The following is a 17518-nucleotide window of genomic DNA, read 5'->3' as shown; positions in this document are numbered from 1 at the left end:
CTTGAACTAGTGGAGGTGAAGTACAGAAAAGTTTGAGAATATGAACCTATAGTCTTTCATGGTTCTAAATTAACCTTTACAGTACTACGACGTGTTTTCGTATTCATTCTGCTTACTATTTGGTGATTCTATACAGCTTCAGAAACTCATGTGGCGGATTAAAAATAGTGAAGACTGTGGCCATTAATCTTCTGACCTCCGTAGACCCTTCCTAATGTAAATAAAAATCGTCTAATCATACCTAAAAACTCATGATAAAAATGCATCCCAGTACTGAAGAGGTTAAAGTGAACCCGTTATCTATCTTATCTATCTTATAAAGCTCATCAGGGAAGCCTTCAGAATTTCCTGGGTGAAGCGAGGCGAAGTGATCCGTGTGAAGATATCAGATCAAGAAGGGCACACGCGAAGATACGTAGAGTGTGAGACAGGTGGGAAAAAAAGAGCGATGCGTCAGACAAGTAAGGAGCGGACAAGAATCGCTCATCGGCATTCAATTGTGGGCGTGAAGGAGAGGCTTGGCGTAGCGGGCGTGTGACTCTCTGTCCTCGCTTCAACACATTCCTCTCTCTCTCTCTCTCTCTCTCTCTCTCTCTCTCTCTCTCTCTGCCTACATTTCATTCTCTCATTCCTCTTACCTCATCTCTCTCTCTTTCTCTTTCCCACCTCATCCTTTTACTCCACCGTTTCCTTCTTCTCCTACTCCTCCTGACCATGCTTCTGTACTATCCTGTCTCTCTTCCCTGTAACTAGTTAGAAGTAGTTGCCAAACAGCCTTGAAAGGACAAAAAGGTCTTACTGTTTGGCTTTCCTTAAATTTGTATTCCTTGGTATTCCTTCTCCTCCTCCTCCTCCTCCTCTTCTTCATCCCTCACTTTCTCGCTGTCCAGGTGAGCTCAGGTGTTTCCCCGGGGGGTGGTTGGTTACCTGGCGATCCTCTACCTTCCTCACCTCCCACCCACCATTTCCCACCCCGCCTTTTGCTTCCCCACCGTCAAATATCCACGTTACTTGTAAAATTCCAGATGGAGGGAAAAATTTACATGAAGACTTCAAGCTACATTAAATCTTTAGGTCTTCGCTCAACTGTTTAATTCTTTTCTCTAGTTTTTTGGTTCCTTACGGTAACTGTTATACCTACGAGGGAGAAGTAAGAAGAGTAGAGAGGAGGAGAGAAAAAGGTATGATGTAGGTACTGTAGGTGGTGGGTGTAAAAGTTTATTGGTATGGTAATGTGTGTGCATAGTGTGTGTGTGTGTGTGTGTGTGTGTGTGTGTGTGTGTGTGTGTGTGTGTGTGTGTGTGTGTGTGAGAGAGAGAGAGAGAGAGAGAGAGAGAGAGAGAGAGAGAGAGAGAGAGAGAGAGAGAGAGAGAGAGAGAGAGAGAGAGAGAGAGAGAGAGAGAGAGAGAGAGAGAGAGAGAGAGAGAGAGAGAGAGAGAGAATAGAGAGATATATAGAGAAAAAGAACAGAAAAAGAGAATACGGAACGAAAAAAAAAGAAAAAGAAAAAAAGAAAAAAAAAGAAAAAGAAAAAAAAAAAAAGAAAGAGAATAGAGAGAGAGAGAGAGAATAAAGAGTAGACAATAGGAAAATCCCACACAAGTAAATTACAAGCGGGAAGAATAACACGAACCAGGAAAAATACAATGGAAATTCCTTTTACAGCCACCCGGAGGAGTAGCGAAGGCAAAGGTTAGGCAAATGTAAAGGGAAGGTCTACCCTGTACCCTCCCTTACCTTAACTACCTTGACCACCGCCCTCCTTCAGGCCTCCTTCCCTCCTACATCCATCCTTCCTTCCTCTCCCGCTGAGCAAACCCATCAAAGGAACGAGAGAAGGATGGAAAGAGACGGGATAGTGATGGAAATGAGAGAGAGAGAGAGAGAGAGAGAGAGAGAGAGAGAGAGAGAGAGAGAGAGAGAGAGAGAGAGAGAGAGAGAGAGAGAGAGAGAGAGAGAAGTATGTGTTGATAGGGCAGATAAAGTGAAGAGGGTGATGGTAAGGAGGAGGAGGAGGAGGAGGAGGAGGAGGAGGAGGAGGAGGTGGGAATGGTGACACGGGAAGATGAAGGAGGAAGAGGAAGATAACAAAGGAGGAAAGGAGGGAAGGAGGAAATGGTTTTTTTGAGATAAGTTTGTTGATTGGAAGCTGAGGAGGAAAGATCAGAGTGAAGCAAAATAAAAGCGTTTCTTGGCCATTTCTGTTGCTTCTTGCTGCGTTGACATTTGCTGAGTATCGTAATGCCAAGTGGCCAGCAATCAGGTTATTACGTCAATGAAGCTGGAATATAATAATTTGTGAGTATTGAGTGGTAGGAAAACACAAGTTGAGACAAGGTACTTTATTCTCTAACCTCGTCTCAAATTGTGTTTCCCTACCACTCAATACTCACATTTGTCTTCAGCTCAACAACATATAATAACTTTTTTTTATCTTGTCCACTGTATGTACGTGATCGTGATAAGGTTGACACAAGGTGAATTATACAGCACAGTTGGGAAAAGTAAAGCAGACAAGGTGTTATTACGATGCAAAGTTTATTTATCTATCTATTCATTCAATTTGAGAGCGATACGAGGGAAGATAAATAATCATGACATATATGAAAGTATCTCCTCTTCCTCTTCTTCACTCTCCTTCTCCTTTCACAATCTCATTTCTGAAAGCATCGTAATAAAAAAAATATATAAATGATACTCAGACAAATATATAAAGCTATCTCCTCCTCCTCCTCCTGTTCCTCCTCCTCCACCTCCTGTTCCTCCTCCTCCACCTCTTCATCATCATCATCTTTCTCGTCATCCTTTGTTATGAATGTTGTTACCATCCCCACCACCACCCCCACCACCACCACCACCACCACCACCGCCACCGCCACTACCACCGCCACCACAAACACCACCACTACACTAATAACACATGAAACCGAAGCACAATATAATAACAAACCTCCTTATTAAATGTAATGAAGGTGTCGTAAGAAGATCCCTTGAGATTTCAGAGCAAGAGGAAGTGCAGAGAGAGAGAGAGAGAGAGAGACAAAAAAAGCGGAGAGATAAACGACAAAAAAATATAAATGAAAGAGAGATGGAAAGTAATAGAGAAATGGTAATAAACAGTAATAGAAATAAAAAGAATGAAATGAAAGAATAACGTACGAATACAAAGACATGGAAGAGGAAGGTGTAAAAGTGGTGAAAGTAATACAACCCGAGAAAAGAGAACAAGGGCAGGCGGAAATAAAACAAAGGAAACCACACTCGTATGAAAAGAATAGAAGAGAGAGAGAGAGAGAGAGAGAGAGAGAGAGAGAGAGAGAGAGAGAGAGAGAGAGAGAGAGAGAGAGAGAGAGAGGTGGGGGAACGGGCAGAAGGACAGAGGGCAAGAAATTAAATCAAACAGATGAATAAACACAAACGGAGAGAACTTTTGATGCAGAGAGAGAGAGAGAGAGAGAGAGAGAGAGAGAGAGAGAGAGAGAGAGAGAGAGAGAGAGAGAGAGAGAGAGAGAGAGAGAGAGAGAGAGAGAGGAAGACTGGTAGCTTCAAGTAGAGAGAGAGAGTAATTACACAACAAACACAGGTGTGCTGAGCCTCACCTGCCGTCCAAGTGTTAAGTGCTTAAAGGAGGTGAGAGAGAGAGAGAGAGAGAGAGAGAGAGAGAGAGAGAGAGAGAGAGAGAGAGAGAGAGAGAGAGAGAGAGAGAGAGAGAGAGAGAGAGAGAGAGAGAGAGAGAGAGAGAGAGAGAGAGAGAGAGAGAGAGAGAGAGAGAATAAAACTTGCCAGGCCAGAGTTGAAATAAAAGAAACATGAAGGAATAATATAATAAAATGACAAGGAAAGAAACGAAGAGAGAGAGAGAGAGAGAGAGAGAGAGAGAGAGAGAGAGAGAGAGAGAGAAACTGGGATTTTTCATCTTAAGGGGAACAGGAAAAGCGGCAACCGTGTGGCATGGAGGTACAGTACAGTTTGAGAGGCTGCGTGAAGGCCAGCGAGAAACAAAAGACAACAAGAGGAAGGCTGGAAAGGAAAAGGAAAAAAAAAAATGCAAAGGTCAAATATGGACTGATACAAAACATAATCCGTGAAATAATTGGTCACATGAAAATTACAAAGGTAAAATGTTAAAATAGGAAAAAAAGACTTTCAGCAAGGAACATAAGAAAATAGGTAGGAGGTTGGAAAGAAAAGGAAAAATGCAAGGTTCAAATATGGACTGGTAGAAGGAAAGAACTGTGAAATAATTGGTCTCATGAAAAGTACAAAAAAGAAAAAGCAAAGATAAAATGACAAAATAGAAAATGAAAGGACTCTCAGCAAGGAACAAAAGACAATAAGAGGAAGGCTGGGAAAGAGAGAAAGAAAGAGAAAAAACTGCAAACTTAAAAATATGGACAGAGAAAAAAAGAACCGTGAAATAAATACTAATGATAAATACAAGAAGGAAAGCCCTCAGATTAAATAAAATTAGCAAAAAGACAAGAACTTCCAGAGAGAAACAAAATGCTACGAAAGAAAGCTGTAAAAAAAGAAAAAAAAATGCAAACTTAAAATAAAAAAAGGAGTTTCAGCGAGAAATAAAATAGAAAAGGAAAGGTAGAAAGAAAGAGAAAACAATGCAAACTTAAAATATGGACTGAGTGAAAAAAGAACCGTGAAATAACTACTAAAGATAAATACAAGAAGAAAAGTCCCAAGATGAAATGACAAAAAAATAGCAAAAAATAGAGAACTTCCAGCGAGAAACAAAAGACAACGAGAGGAAGGCTGGAAAAAAAAAATACAAACTTTAAATATGGACAGAAAAAGAAAAAAAACTTAAAAAACTACTAATACAAACAAAATAAATTAAAAAAAGAAAAAACAAGTGAAATGAAAAAAAAACAGAAAAAAAAACCACGACCTTCTCAAAATGTCTAACGTGTGATTATTAATTAGCCTACAGAGGCAGGTGTCAATTTCCACGAATTAACATTTGAATAAAACACAACCTAATTAATCCTTTAAAATAATCCAACCTTGATGTTAGTTCGCCTTGAAGATGACTTGACAATTAAGTCCTTATGAAAGAAGAGAAGGGAAGCGAAAGAAGAGCAGGAGAAGGAGCAGGGTTGGTGGTAGTGGTGGTGGTGGTGGTGGTGGTATAGGGGAGGGAGAAAGGGAGGGTGAAATGGAGAAGGTGGAGAGAAGAGAGAGAGAGACGAATGGAGAGTAGTGGTTATGGTAATGCAAGTATAATTGGTATAGTTGTTCCCGTTAATAGAGTTGTTGTTGTAATTGTTGTTGCAATTACTGTTGTTGTTGTTGCTGTTAGTGAGGAAGGTAATAGCAGTGACAGTGAATGAAGAGGAAGATGTGGAGAAAAATGTGAATAAGATGTGGAAGAGAAGGCGATGGAGGAGGAGGAGGAGGAGGAGGAGGAGGAGGAGGAGGAGGAGAAGGGTGATGAGGAGAAGGAAGATGAAGAGAGTGACGAGGATGAAGATGAGGAGGACGAAAACAATGAAGAAGAAGGGGAGGAGGAGGAATACAAAGGAATACAAAGGAAAGACCAAGCAACAACAGACCCTGGGGTCCTTACTAGGCTGCTTGGTTAACTATTCTATACTAACTACACAGTGTGAGAGACAGGACAGCTAAGCAGAAGGCTCCTCCCCACCCACCCATCCCACCAGCCGAAGCCGGCCGGAAAAGGAAAGGAAATGGAATTTTAGAGGATACAGAAAGGAAGTTGTAATCTACGTCTACTCTTGTTTGTGGGGGACTATGTAGGTGCTTGACGGTTATGTAGTGAGCTGAATGTGCGTGTGGGTGGAGTCACAGTGTGGATGTCGAAGGAGGAGGAGGAGGAGGAAGATGAGAAGGAGGAGGAAAAGGATGATGAGGAAAAGAAAGATGAAGATAATGATGAGGATGAAGATGAGGAAGAAAACAAAGAAGAAGAGGAGGAGAAGTTGAAGGAAGAGGAAGAGGAGGAGGAGGAGGAAGAAAACAATGAAGAGGAAGAAGAAGAGGAGGAGGAAAACAATAAAGGGGAGGAGGAAAAAGATAAACTCGAATCATAATTGTCTTCTTTTTTCTTCCTACTCTCCAGCAAGCTGCAACACATCACACTGTTTGACGTGACTGTTTGACGTGATGGACTGGTGATGGGATAAGAGATGGTGATGCTAGTGATGGCAGTGAGGGTTGGATGTAATGAGAGAGGAGGTGGTGGTGGTGGTGGTGGTGGTGGTGGTGGTGATGATGTTGGGTACAGGAATTGAGGAGGTAGGAGTAGTTGTAGTAGTAGTAGTAGTAGTAGTGGTAGTGGTAGTAGTAGTAGTAGTAGTAGTAGTAGTAGTAGTGGTAGTGGTAGTAATAGAGGTAGGTGGTAGTAGTTGTTGTTGTTATTGTTGTTGTTCTTGTTGCTTTATTTATTTATTTTTTTGTTGTTGTTGGTGGTGGTGGTGGTGGTGGTGGTGGTGGTGGTGGATGCAGTGAGGAAAGTAGCAAAGTTGGTAATGGTGATGATTCTGCTTCTGGAGATAATGAGAATAGTGATAAAAAGATAGAGTTACTGATTATGGTGATGTAGGTGGTGGAGACGAAGTTAATGATGGTGGTGGTGATGAGGGTAGTAATGATGGTGGTGGTGGGGGTAGTGGTGGTGGTGGTGGTGGTGGTTGAGATGGAGGTGCAGATACTCTCAGGACAAACACCTACCTGAACGCTTACCTGTCTGTTGATTGGACATCCTTATCTCACCTGGCTAGTAACATTGATAGTGACGTGTGACTCCCTCATCTCTCTCTCTCTCTCTCTCTCTCTCTCTCTCTCTCTCTCTCTCTCTCTCTCTCCCGCTTACGAAACACAACAATTCTCGTTTAATGGTTTAATGTCTTTTGTACGAGTTTAGGCAGAGAGAGAGAGAGAGAGAGAGAGAGAGAGAGAGAGAGAGAGAGAGAGAGAGAGAGAGAGAGAGAGAGAGAGAGAGAGAGAGAGAGAGAGAGAGAGAGAGAGAGAGAGAGAGAGAGAGAGAGAGAGAGAGAGAGAGAGAGAGAGAGAGAGAGAGAGAGAGAGAGAGAGAGAGATCACGGGCTGAAGTCATAAAACGTGAGCAAAAACTTAATTGCAAATGGAAAACACAAGCCTGCTACACACACAAAAAAAAAAAAAAAAAAAAAAAAAAAAAAAAAAAGAAAACCAGGCCACAGTCATTATTCATATTCACAAATCTTACACCTTAAACAAACACATGCATACACCATCACACACATTTAACACCTTTCAATACTGGGACACATTTTTGCCTAAAGATTTGTGTACGATTAGACCATTTTATTGACATTAGGAAGGGTCTATGGAAGTCAGAAGATTAATGGCCACAGTCATCACTATTTTAATCGCCCCCTAAAGTTTCTGAAGGTGTATAGAGTCATCAAATAGTAAGCAGAATTGAATATGGTAACGCGTCATGGTACTCAAAGGGTTAAACAGTGTATATATACCCTTAATATTTAACCAGTTTAATTTAGTCAGTCTAATATCCATAATGCTAATACAGACTATGAAAATGTACACAAACACTGATAACAAACATGGAAATTGACATCACAATATAAATTAAACGGCCAAGCAAAAAAATTAAGAAAGGAAGCGTGACATTACAATCAATCAAAATACAATAGACTCTTCATGAAACGAGTAAAGCAGCAAAACCTCAGAGCAGTAGCGATTAAACTATTACCGAAGACCAGAACATAATATACACTAATAGATGTTTTGTACTCAGCTTGTGTTTCCCTACCACCCACCCACTCTTCATCCACTAACAGAAACGCATGCTGGAGGGAACAATAGTATAAATGAAAAAAGATTAACACGCTGAACTGGAAAAACCTGAACGGCATCAAGACACAGGGAGGGAACTACAAAATAAGAAAATGCAATAAAGGAAAAGGTGAAAAAAAAATGCATTGCGATATATGAAGAAGGAAGCATGACATTACAATACGTCAACACACCACAGACGCTTCAACAGAATCAATGGCTAAGAGAAAAATCAAAACCAGAAGGGATTTAAACTATTACCGAAGACCAAGGAAGGAAAAAAAAAAAAATGCTTTGTGATATATAAAGAAGAAAGCGTGACATTACAATACAACAAAATACAACAAACACTTCATAAAACTAATAGCCAAGGGAAAAATTCAAACCAGTAATGACTTAAACGGAACTTAAACTACTACCGAATACCGAAACACAACATACACTAATAGAAACACATGGATGGGGCAACAAGTGTCTCCTTCTCCCCTAAGTAGCATCAGGGGCACCACAGGTCACAAGTCCCCCTACCACGACACTCAAGAAACGACTCTTATTTTCTTACCTAGACGCCCTCTCACTGACCTCGAGGTGTCTTGCAGGAGGAGGAGGAGGAGGAGGAGGAGGAGGAGGGCCACGTGGACATCACCTCTCTCTTCCCCTCCCCTCCCCTCATCCCACAGGCTCAAGAGGAAGAAGAGTGATGGGGGAGAATGCCACGTGAGAGAGAGAGAGAGAGAGAGAGAGAGAGAGAGAGAGATCAGAGGACGGGGGCGTCATTGGCATGGAAAGTCAGTCATGCATGGAGACTTGTTAGTAGTGACGCCGATCTCTCTCTCTCTCTCTCTCTCTCTCTCTCTCTCTCTCTCTCTCTCTCTCTCTCTGGATGAGTGAGAGCATAATACATTACATAACTCGCCTTGCCGAACATCCATTCAATAAGCGAGAGAGGTGAATGGAGGGAGGGAGTTAATTAAGACACACATCCCAGAGCGGTGAGTATAATGAAAGCGAGCGAAACTTTGCAATCCCTTACCTCATAACACTCTTCATCTTATTAACAAGTAGTAACAGTGACAACAAAAGAAAACACACAAAAAAGAAAAGAGAAAATATCTAACGGTTCATAGCTTACTTTTTTCTAACCCAAGGTATCCAAATTTCTCCATTAAAGTCAGCTGGCCCCTCCCTTCCCCTCTAAACTACCCTCTAATTGCAGGCCGGCACATGAAGGGGCGCCACCTTGCGTGTACTGATAAACTCGCTTAGCAGGAGTCGGTTTTCATCTCGCGGGAAGTGAAATCTTAACGGGTGGTAAACTGCGGCGATTACTCGTGGCTGCCTAGATGCTGCGCTGGCTGTTGGCTATTGGCTGTTGGCTCGCTAGCAGGGTGGTAGATACACTCTGGTTATTAGTAGGCAGTTTACTTCTTCAATACTGGGACACATTTTTACCTTGAGTTTTGTGTACGATTAGACCATTTTATTGACTCTAAGAAGGTTCTATGGAGGCCAGAAGATTAATGTCCACAGTCTTCACTATTTTGATCCCCAACACAAGTTTCTAAAAATGTATATAATCAGTAAATATTAAACAGAATGAATATGGAAACGCGTCATAGTACAGAAGGAGTTAAGAGGAAGCTTTGAGGGTTGATTAAACCTACTTATCAATGTAAAATGGTAGATACGAACTGCTAACATGAAGGTCTGCTTGTTTACTGCAAATTACCCGATGTTCTTAGGTCAAGCTTCGGAGAAAATGTACTGGTTCCTATGATTCTGAAATGAACTACAGTACGTGAACGCCTCATTAGTTTCGTGAAATGGTATGGTGATGCAAATGAAATCATGTTCTTTGGCCAGTACCTGTAAAGTTTCCTGTACCTATGAAATGAACTAGTACCCTGACGGCCCATTAGCTCCAAGGAATGCTATGGTGCTGCTAGCTGGAATGAGGGTGAAGGCGGTTGTGGCCCGGGGCGGTGGTTGGTATGATAATGGTCTGGCCTGGAATGATCATAACAGGCTATTGGGTGTCCGACATGCTGGCAGCCTCTGTTGCTGATAGGGACTGCTGCACAACTGACTCCTGAGCTTCGGTTATTGGTTCAACTTGATATGGAGGTAATAATGAGGTCTGGTTTTTGCCTTTTTTCTGACTGAAGTAAGTGGAAAGTGATATTCTGCTTGGTTTCTTGGCCTGTGTTCTGAAACGCTTTGCTCCTTCACCATCATTGCTTTCCAGAGAGTACAGTTGAAGATACTCGTATTTTTAAGAACATTATTATGGTTCTGGTGGTAGATTGGGAAGGTTTCTTGTTTATTTAAAGGAGAAACTGTCTTCAAAACCCTGCTAGTCGTCTCTGTGGCCTTGGAAAATTGTCGTGGTGAGAGGCAAAGGCGTTTCTGAATACGGACCCTTGTAAGGTTGATTGGTTTTTCTCTTCGTTTTTCCTCCACTTATCTTTTGACCATTCATAACCTTATTTTTGATGGTGATAATAATGAAGCTGATACAGATATTGATAATGATAATAACGATAAAAATAATGATGATAATAACGCTGGAAATGTAATGCGTGTAATGTTTTTTTCTTATTCTTGTTATTGTTCTTGTTCATATTATCATCTTTACAATTTCAACAAACATGATGAGCTTCACCACCATCACCACCATCATTATCACCATCATCATGTAAGCTGTCACTGTTGCTGTTATTCGTGGGAGTTTAGTTAGTTGAGATCAATTTAGTTTAATCAAGGAAGTCATTGCAGTGAGGCTGGGAAGAACATAGCATGGTGGGGGATAAAAGAGGGAAACACGAAAGAAAACAGATGAAGAAAGGAGGAAAAAATGGAAAAGAATAAGAAGTGTGTGGGGGAAAAGTGACGGGTAATCCCCTTCTCTCTCTCTCTCTCTCTCTCTCTCTCTCTCTCTCTCTCTCTCTCTCTCTCTCTCTCTCTCTAGCACACACACGGAAGCTGCCCCACATGAAGCTCAGTTCCCCCTACCACCTCTACCTCTTCTCTCTTCCTCTCTCCTTCTCTCCTTCCTCCCCGATCTCTTTTTATTTGCACTACCCAATTCCGTTTTCTTTGACCTCTCTCTCTCTCTCTCTCTCTCTCTCTCTCTCTCTCTCTCTCTCTCTCTCTCTCCGCGGCACGTACAGCACACTGACTTCTACAACACACACTTATAATGAAGGGAGCGAAATTAATTAAGAAATAGTAATGAATTCGCGTTTATTCTAAGCTTCCTGTGAATAGTGGAATGTTTGAACTGAGTAATAATCTAATAAAAGAAAATAATAATAACAGCAACAATAAAAGCAAGAGAAGATTGCGCACTTTCCCCACGTAAATTGAATAAACTTTCGTATATAACTGGGTATTAATTTCCTACATTGGCAGCAGGGCAGAGGGCGTAGTCGTGTGTGTGTGTGTGTGTGTGTGTGTGTGTGTGTGTGTGTGTGTGTGTGTGTGTGTTAAACCTTACACACACAAAAAAAATCCTCAATTAAGCTTAATGTACGAGTATACTTTATATTTACAACAGCGCTACATTTCTCCCCCCCTCAAACCATTCAATACTGGGACATATTTTCACCTTGAGATTTGAGTACGATTAAACCATTTTATTGACATTAAGAACGGTTTATCGAGATCAGAAGATTAATGGCCACAGTCTTCACTATTTTAATCCCTCACGTGAGTTTCTGAAGCTGTATAAAATCACCAAACAGTAAGCAGAATGGTACTGAAGGGATTAACCTCAACATTACTGCCTATAGAAGCTCAAAAAACACAAACTGGTTAATTAATTGCCTTCCAAACCCAGCGTCTTCTCAATAAACAGGAGATATTGGCCAGTATAGATAAATTTTAGATAGATAGATAGATTTATTGACCACAAAAATACAAAAAAATATATTCTATGATTAATACATTTATGGTTATGGTCTATATTAAAACCAATAAAACGTAAACATGATAATACTTAAGAAACACTACACAGTTTACCGCCGCTACGCCAAACCCAGGAGTGTCAAGGGAGTTGGTGGAGTGGGTGGGTGGATGGGAGTCAGGTACGAGTACGTAGGTAAACAAAACTACTGTAATTAGATCAGACTTCCTTAGCTTCTCACTCACAGTCAGCGAAAGTTTTCACTCATTCACACACACACACACACACACACACACACACACACACACACACACACACACACACACACAGAGTAAGAAAAATCGAGAGGTTGGAGAGAGAGAGAGAGAGAGAGAGAGAGAGAGAGAGAGAGAGAGAGAGAGAGAGAGAGAGAGAGAGAGAGAGAGAGAGAGAGAGAGAGAGAGAGAGAGAGAGAGAGAGAGAAATAATGGTTATCACGGAGCAGAGAGGCGAGTTAATTAAAACCGGAATAACACACAATATATAAAAAGAAACGAGGAACACAAAGGGAACAATTAAAGTTCACGTAGAAGAAGAAGAAGAAGAAGAAAAGAAAAATGATAACCAACAGTGAAGTCAAAATGTCACGGCTGTAGTGATTCCCAGGCAATGGTGACGCGTTAGGCATGAAACGACACGCTAGAGACAGAAATTTGCCTCTTTTGTGTCCGAGAATCACACTTAAGTTACTGTAGGTCACTTTTATGCACCTTTAAAGGCCGATTGTCTTGATGTGTGTGTGTGAGAGAGAGAGAGAGAGAGAGAGAGAGAGAGAGAGAGAGAGGTGGGTGGAAACGTCTCTCTCTCTCTCTCTCTCTCTGATGCTCGCCGTATCGTAAAAGACCACTTTCTGTTATGCTTCGTTTTTCTTTTCTTTTACTTTCTATTTACAGCTTAGGGCAACTCAACACCCGCTGATTCTTTCGTTCCTTCCTGTCTATCTGCGTGCGTGTGTGTGTGTGTGTGTGTGTGTGTGTGTGTGTGTGTGTGTGTGTGTGTGTGTGTGTGTGTGTGTATGCCAAGGGCGGCGGGAGGGAGGCGGGCAGGCAAGAAGGAAGCCAGCAGACAGGCAATACTGCATGTATGGTCTAGGTTGCCTTGTTTTCACTCATCTTGATCCTTCACTTCTCTACTTTCTAGCCTCTCGTTGCCTGACCTGCTGCCGGTACATATATAAAAGTATACTTGAATGTACGTATCTCTCTCCCTCCTGTTTATTAACCTACATTTTCTCACGTCTATTTATACATTGCTTTTTTTCTTTAACCCCTTGAGTACCATGACGCGTTTCCATATTCATCGTGCTTACTATTTGGTGATTTTCTACAGCTTCAGAGACTAATGTGGCGGGATTGGAATAGTGAAGACTGTGGCCTTTAATCTTCTGACCTCCATAGACTCTTCCTAATGTTAATAGAATGATCTAATCGTGCACAAATCTCAAGGTAAAAAAAATGTGTTCCAGAATTAAAGGGGTTAATCTTCCAAGACTCATTATTTTTTCTTTAGTAGTTGTATTTTTTATTCTGATCAACTGTGTGTCTTTTTATTGGGAAGAGTGTTTGTTTTTCTTCCGTACTCGTCCACTGGTGTGTTCCTCGAGGCCGTGTTTGCTCCTCGAGGGCCATGAGGGATTAACTTTTCTCGCGCGCTGACACTTACTATACGATATTAAACTTGTCGGCCATGATCACCCTGTAAGGTAACTTTCTTTCTTCTTATCTCTTGGCCAAACATGTTCTGGCCGCTGCTTGCTTGCTGGTCATTCTCTCTCTCTCTCTCTCTCTCTCTCTCTCTCTCTCTCTCTCTCTCTCTCTCTCCCTAAAGGTTTCATGAGGAACTGAATCAATAAGCTCACGGCCACAGCTTCTCCCTGCCTCCTCCTCCTCCTCTCTTCTTCCTCTTTCTCCTCATCTTCCTCAGTCCCACGTCTTCCCCCTTTCAAGCAAGGCTATAACACCCACCATCTTCTTGATCCGTAACGACACTGTGCCTGTTATTTTCCCTATGTAGCCTCCACTCTTAAGAAAATCCCTACCTTGGCGTGGTAAGGAGACTCGTATATTACAATGATCAGGAGTTAATTAAGACATCATGTACTCTTAATCACGATGTCACATATGGAGCGAGTGTTACCAAAGGCTTCATTATGATTCGTTTCTAAAGTATTTGAATGCTCCTCCACTCATTCTTTTTATACATTGTCTGGCAGTGTCCGTGATTATTTCCATCCTGCAGCGTCGAATGGTACATGTGCTTATGTTCTCTATCTTGAATCGAGTTTACCTTCAGTACCATGACCTGACCCCATATTTATTCTGGTTATTATCTGGTGATTTTATACAGCTTCAGAAACTCTTGTCGGGATATTAGAATGGTGAAGACTGTGGCCAATAATATTCTGCCCTCCATGCACCCTACCTAATGTCAATAAAATGGTCTAATCGTACACATATCTCAAGATGAAAATGTGTCCCAGTACTGAAGGGGTTAAGAATGACTCGATGCATAGTGGTCGACCTGAAGTGAGAGCCATGGAAGTGTGCGGTGGTTACTGATTTATTTGAACTTATATTCCACCAACACCTTAGCCAGACCTCCACTTCACTGTCTCCACATGCACATCTGTTAATAAAGTTATAGTTTCTAACAGACTTAACGTGCCCACGCAGTGTTACATATTTGACCGTATTCAGAAATGCTTTGCTCTCACCTCGATTGTTTTCAAAGGTCAGAGTGGCGATTAGTCGGGTTCTCATGAGTGTATCACCTGTTAATAGTGTAAAAACCTTGTATATCTGCCGCAACAATAGTACAAACACTCTTTAAAGCCGGTACGGGTTCAATTAAAGCCTTTTGGATGCATAGGAGTTAGGACATAAACGTGCTTCAGAAAATGGTCCAGACTACAGCGGCTACTGGAGGAATAAGAGAGTGTGAAAGGCATGCTGGTGCTCTGTCCTCTTGCTAGCTAGGAGGAACTGCCGAGTGTAGAAGTCTTTTGATGCACAAGTCTTCTCTTTACATACACTACTCAGAGGAAGGCAAGGGTGAGGAGAAGCCTTCCATTGCACTTATATTTCTAACACAGAGCCATATTCTGATACACTTCTGGCATCACCTATACAACTTTCAAGAGGCTCTAGTTGAAGTTATACAAGTTTTTCAGGCTGTTGTAACAGTACAATTGACATATCAATGGTATTTATGTATTACTAGCACGAGAAACACTATAAAAACCTGGCAAATCATATCTACCGCCTTTGAAAATAGTACTAGAGAGGGTAAAGGGATTGTGAACGAGGCCACAGTTTCAAGTTGATATACGTACACGTCACCAACGCAGCCTGGTAAGGATAAGGAGGCCTGCTAGTGCTGTCTGCCGCTGCCTGTCATCCTGGGCAATACTTCTCCCTTTCTCCACGCTCCACAAACACAAGCACGCAGAAAATACAGACTGGTCGCCTCGTGAGTGTAGGTTTATCCATGACCTCCTGGCAACTGAGAGGGAAGCACAAACAGTCCCTGAGGCTAACACCTACTGGCGTCTCCCTCAACAAACAGTACAGGGGAAAAAAAAGGTGGTGTTATTCTTCACTCACCTACTTAACTTTACCTTGGCCAATTAGGAAAACCGTGCCCCCTCTCTCTCTCTCTCTCTCTCTCTGATGCCAGTCAAGATGATAAACTCATTGATTTTAAAGCGCCACAACAATAAAGATTAACTCCTTCAGTACTGGGACACATTTCACCTTGAGATTTGTGTACGATTAGACCATTTTATTGACATTAGGAAGGGTCTATAGAGGTCAAAAGATTAATGCCAAGAGATTTCACTATTTTGTTCCCCCACATGAGTTTCTGGAGCTGTCTAAAATAACCAGATAGGAAGCAGAATGAATATGAAAACGCGTCATGGTATTGAATGAGTTAAAAGAAACTTGACTCAACATGCTGGTAAACACTGGGCAAATATTAATGAATCGAAAGGCGTTGTTTCCTCGACACTTCAGTCATAAACACTTTCCTCTCTTCTGTAGGACATAGAGAGGGCGTGTCACTTTGAAGGGGCCTGCTTTTAAATAGGTTACCCATGAAGTGATGCTACCTGTACAGAGCCCCTTTCCTCTCTCTCTCTCTCTCTCTCTCTCTCTCTCTCTCTCTCTCTCTCTCTCTCTCTCTCTCTCTCTCTCTCATACACAAGAACCTGATTTTCTCCGTTATCTATCATTATTTTGCATCTTTTCTTTCACACGATTTCTTTATGTGCTCACGTGCTTTCTCTCTCTCTCTCTCTCTCTCTCTCTCTCTCTCTCTCTCTCTCTCTCTCTCTCATCGCTTCACGCATGCACTTTCCACAGCTTATCTTTAAGTACCTTTCAATCACAGTCACCATTTTACTCATAATCTTAAGGAAATACAGGAATACACCTCACGAACAAACTATACCACGTTCTTCCTTTGCTTATCAGTGTATGCTATTTTCTTCCAGTGTATTTGTGTATTGCATTCTTAATTAATTCTTGTTTTGAATCTCCTATATCTTACATCTCACACAGGTATTTAATATTCTTGCCCCTATAATTACCCATAGATCTTTTCCTCCTTAGTGTGTAGCATCTTTATATCTGTGTCTTAGTTCCTGCTCTTCATTAGTAAAACAAATATAATCACATTCTTGTACCAAACCTATCTATGAATCTTTTTGTGTCTTTAGTGTGTAGTATTCTCATAATTGCCATATTCTTTTCCCACTCTCTTTTTGTTTTCGTTAGTGTGCAGCATCCTTAAATCTGTGTCTTGATTCTCTCACATTACCTCCAAGACAAGTATTTCGCATCCTTTACCAAACTACCAAAGAACCTTATTTTTCTTTATCTTTCCTAGTGCGTAGTAATCTTATCTCTCTTAATTCCCCGCGACCTTAAGTGCCCGTATTTTGAAATGCTTTGCTCTCTCACCTTCACTACTTTTCAAGGACTCCAGTTGAAGATACTCGTGTTTTTAAGAGTATTTCTACAGTTCTGGTGATGGACTGGCAAGATTTCTAGTTTATAATAAGGAGGAACTGTCTTGAAAACCCGACTAGTAGTGTCTGTGGCCTTAGAAAATTATCTTGGTGAGAGAACAAGGCGTTTGTGAATATGGGCGTAAGGAAGGGGGTTCTTTTTAACTTTCCTTTATTCACCAACACCAACACAGCGGCAAAAACCCACACCACCACACACTCCCTTGTCTTCAATCAAGCAGGCACGCTCCTCCAGGCCTCGGTCAACACTCGCCTCCTCCGGTCAGGTGAGTGGCGCTTACCTGGCCAACTCCTGAGCGCTAATTACCGTGAGCCAGCACATTATTCACCGGAGGATTCCCTTTGGTGTATGTGTGTGCGTGGGTATGCGTGTGTGTATGTAGGTATGTGCTAATATCTTAATTTCTTTGTAAATGGCTTTGCACTGTCTAATATTTTCTTCACAAGCACGTAAATCTGCCGTACTGATGGAATTTAACATCCTGGTATTAAACATTTAACACCCACCTCTATACCAAACCCTATACAAGTATCTTAACCAATCTTCCACCTGCTCAAGTAACAAGTAAATCGTTTTGTCCACACTATGCCTGCGAATATTTACCTTATGGCGACAAACATCACACGGCCTCACGCACGTTCAGTCTCTTACAATGAATGACTCTCTTTCTCTCTCTTCCACGCACTGACACGGACTGAAGCTTGACTGGGGGATAGAATGACAACTGCAACCA

At 41.6% G+C, this 17518-nt stretch overlaps 1 protein-coding gene across 2 annotated transcripts in view; it reads left to right on the top strand.

Annotated features, from left to right (window-relative positions):
* LOC123517661 overlaps positions 1-17518 on the top strand; it is a 65666-nt gene that overhangs the window by 24763 nt on the left and 23385 nt on the right. The window contains exon 3 of one of the 2 annotated variants that reach the window (XM_045277977.1): positions 16958-17050. The exons of the other annotated variant lie outside the window; for it this stretch is intronic. Within the exon in view, the coding sequence (XP_045133912.1) occupies positions 16958-17050 (93 nt within the window). The remainder of the gene's footprint in view (positions 1-16957; positions 17051-17518) is intronic. 2 annotated transcript variants of the gene reach the window in all.

The sequence above is a fragment of the Portunus trituberculatus genome, chromosome 42 (genome assembly GCF_017591435.1).
Source record: "Portunus trituberculatus isolate SZX2019 chromosome 42, ASM1759143v1, whole genome shotgun sequence".
Taxonomy (NCBI): Eukaryota; Metazoa; Arthropoda; class Malacostraca; order Decapoda; family Portunidae; genus Portunus; species Portunus trituberculatus.
The sequence above is the reverse complement of the archived record's forward strand: the minus strand, read 5'-3'. Positions and strand labels throughout refer to the sequence as shown.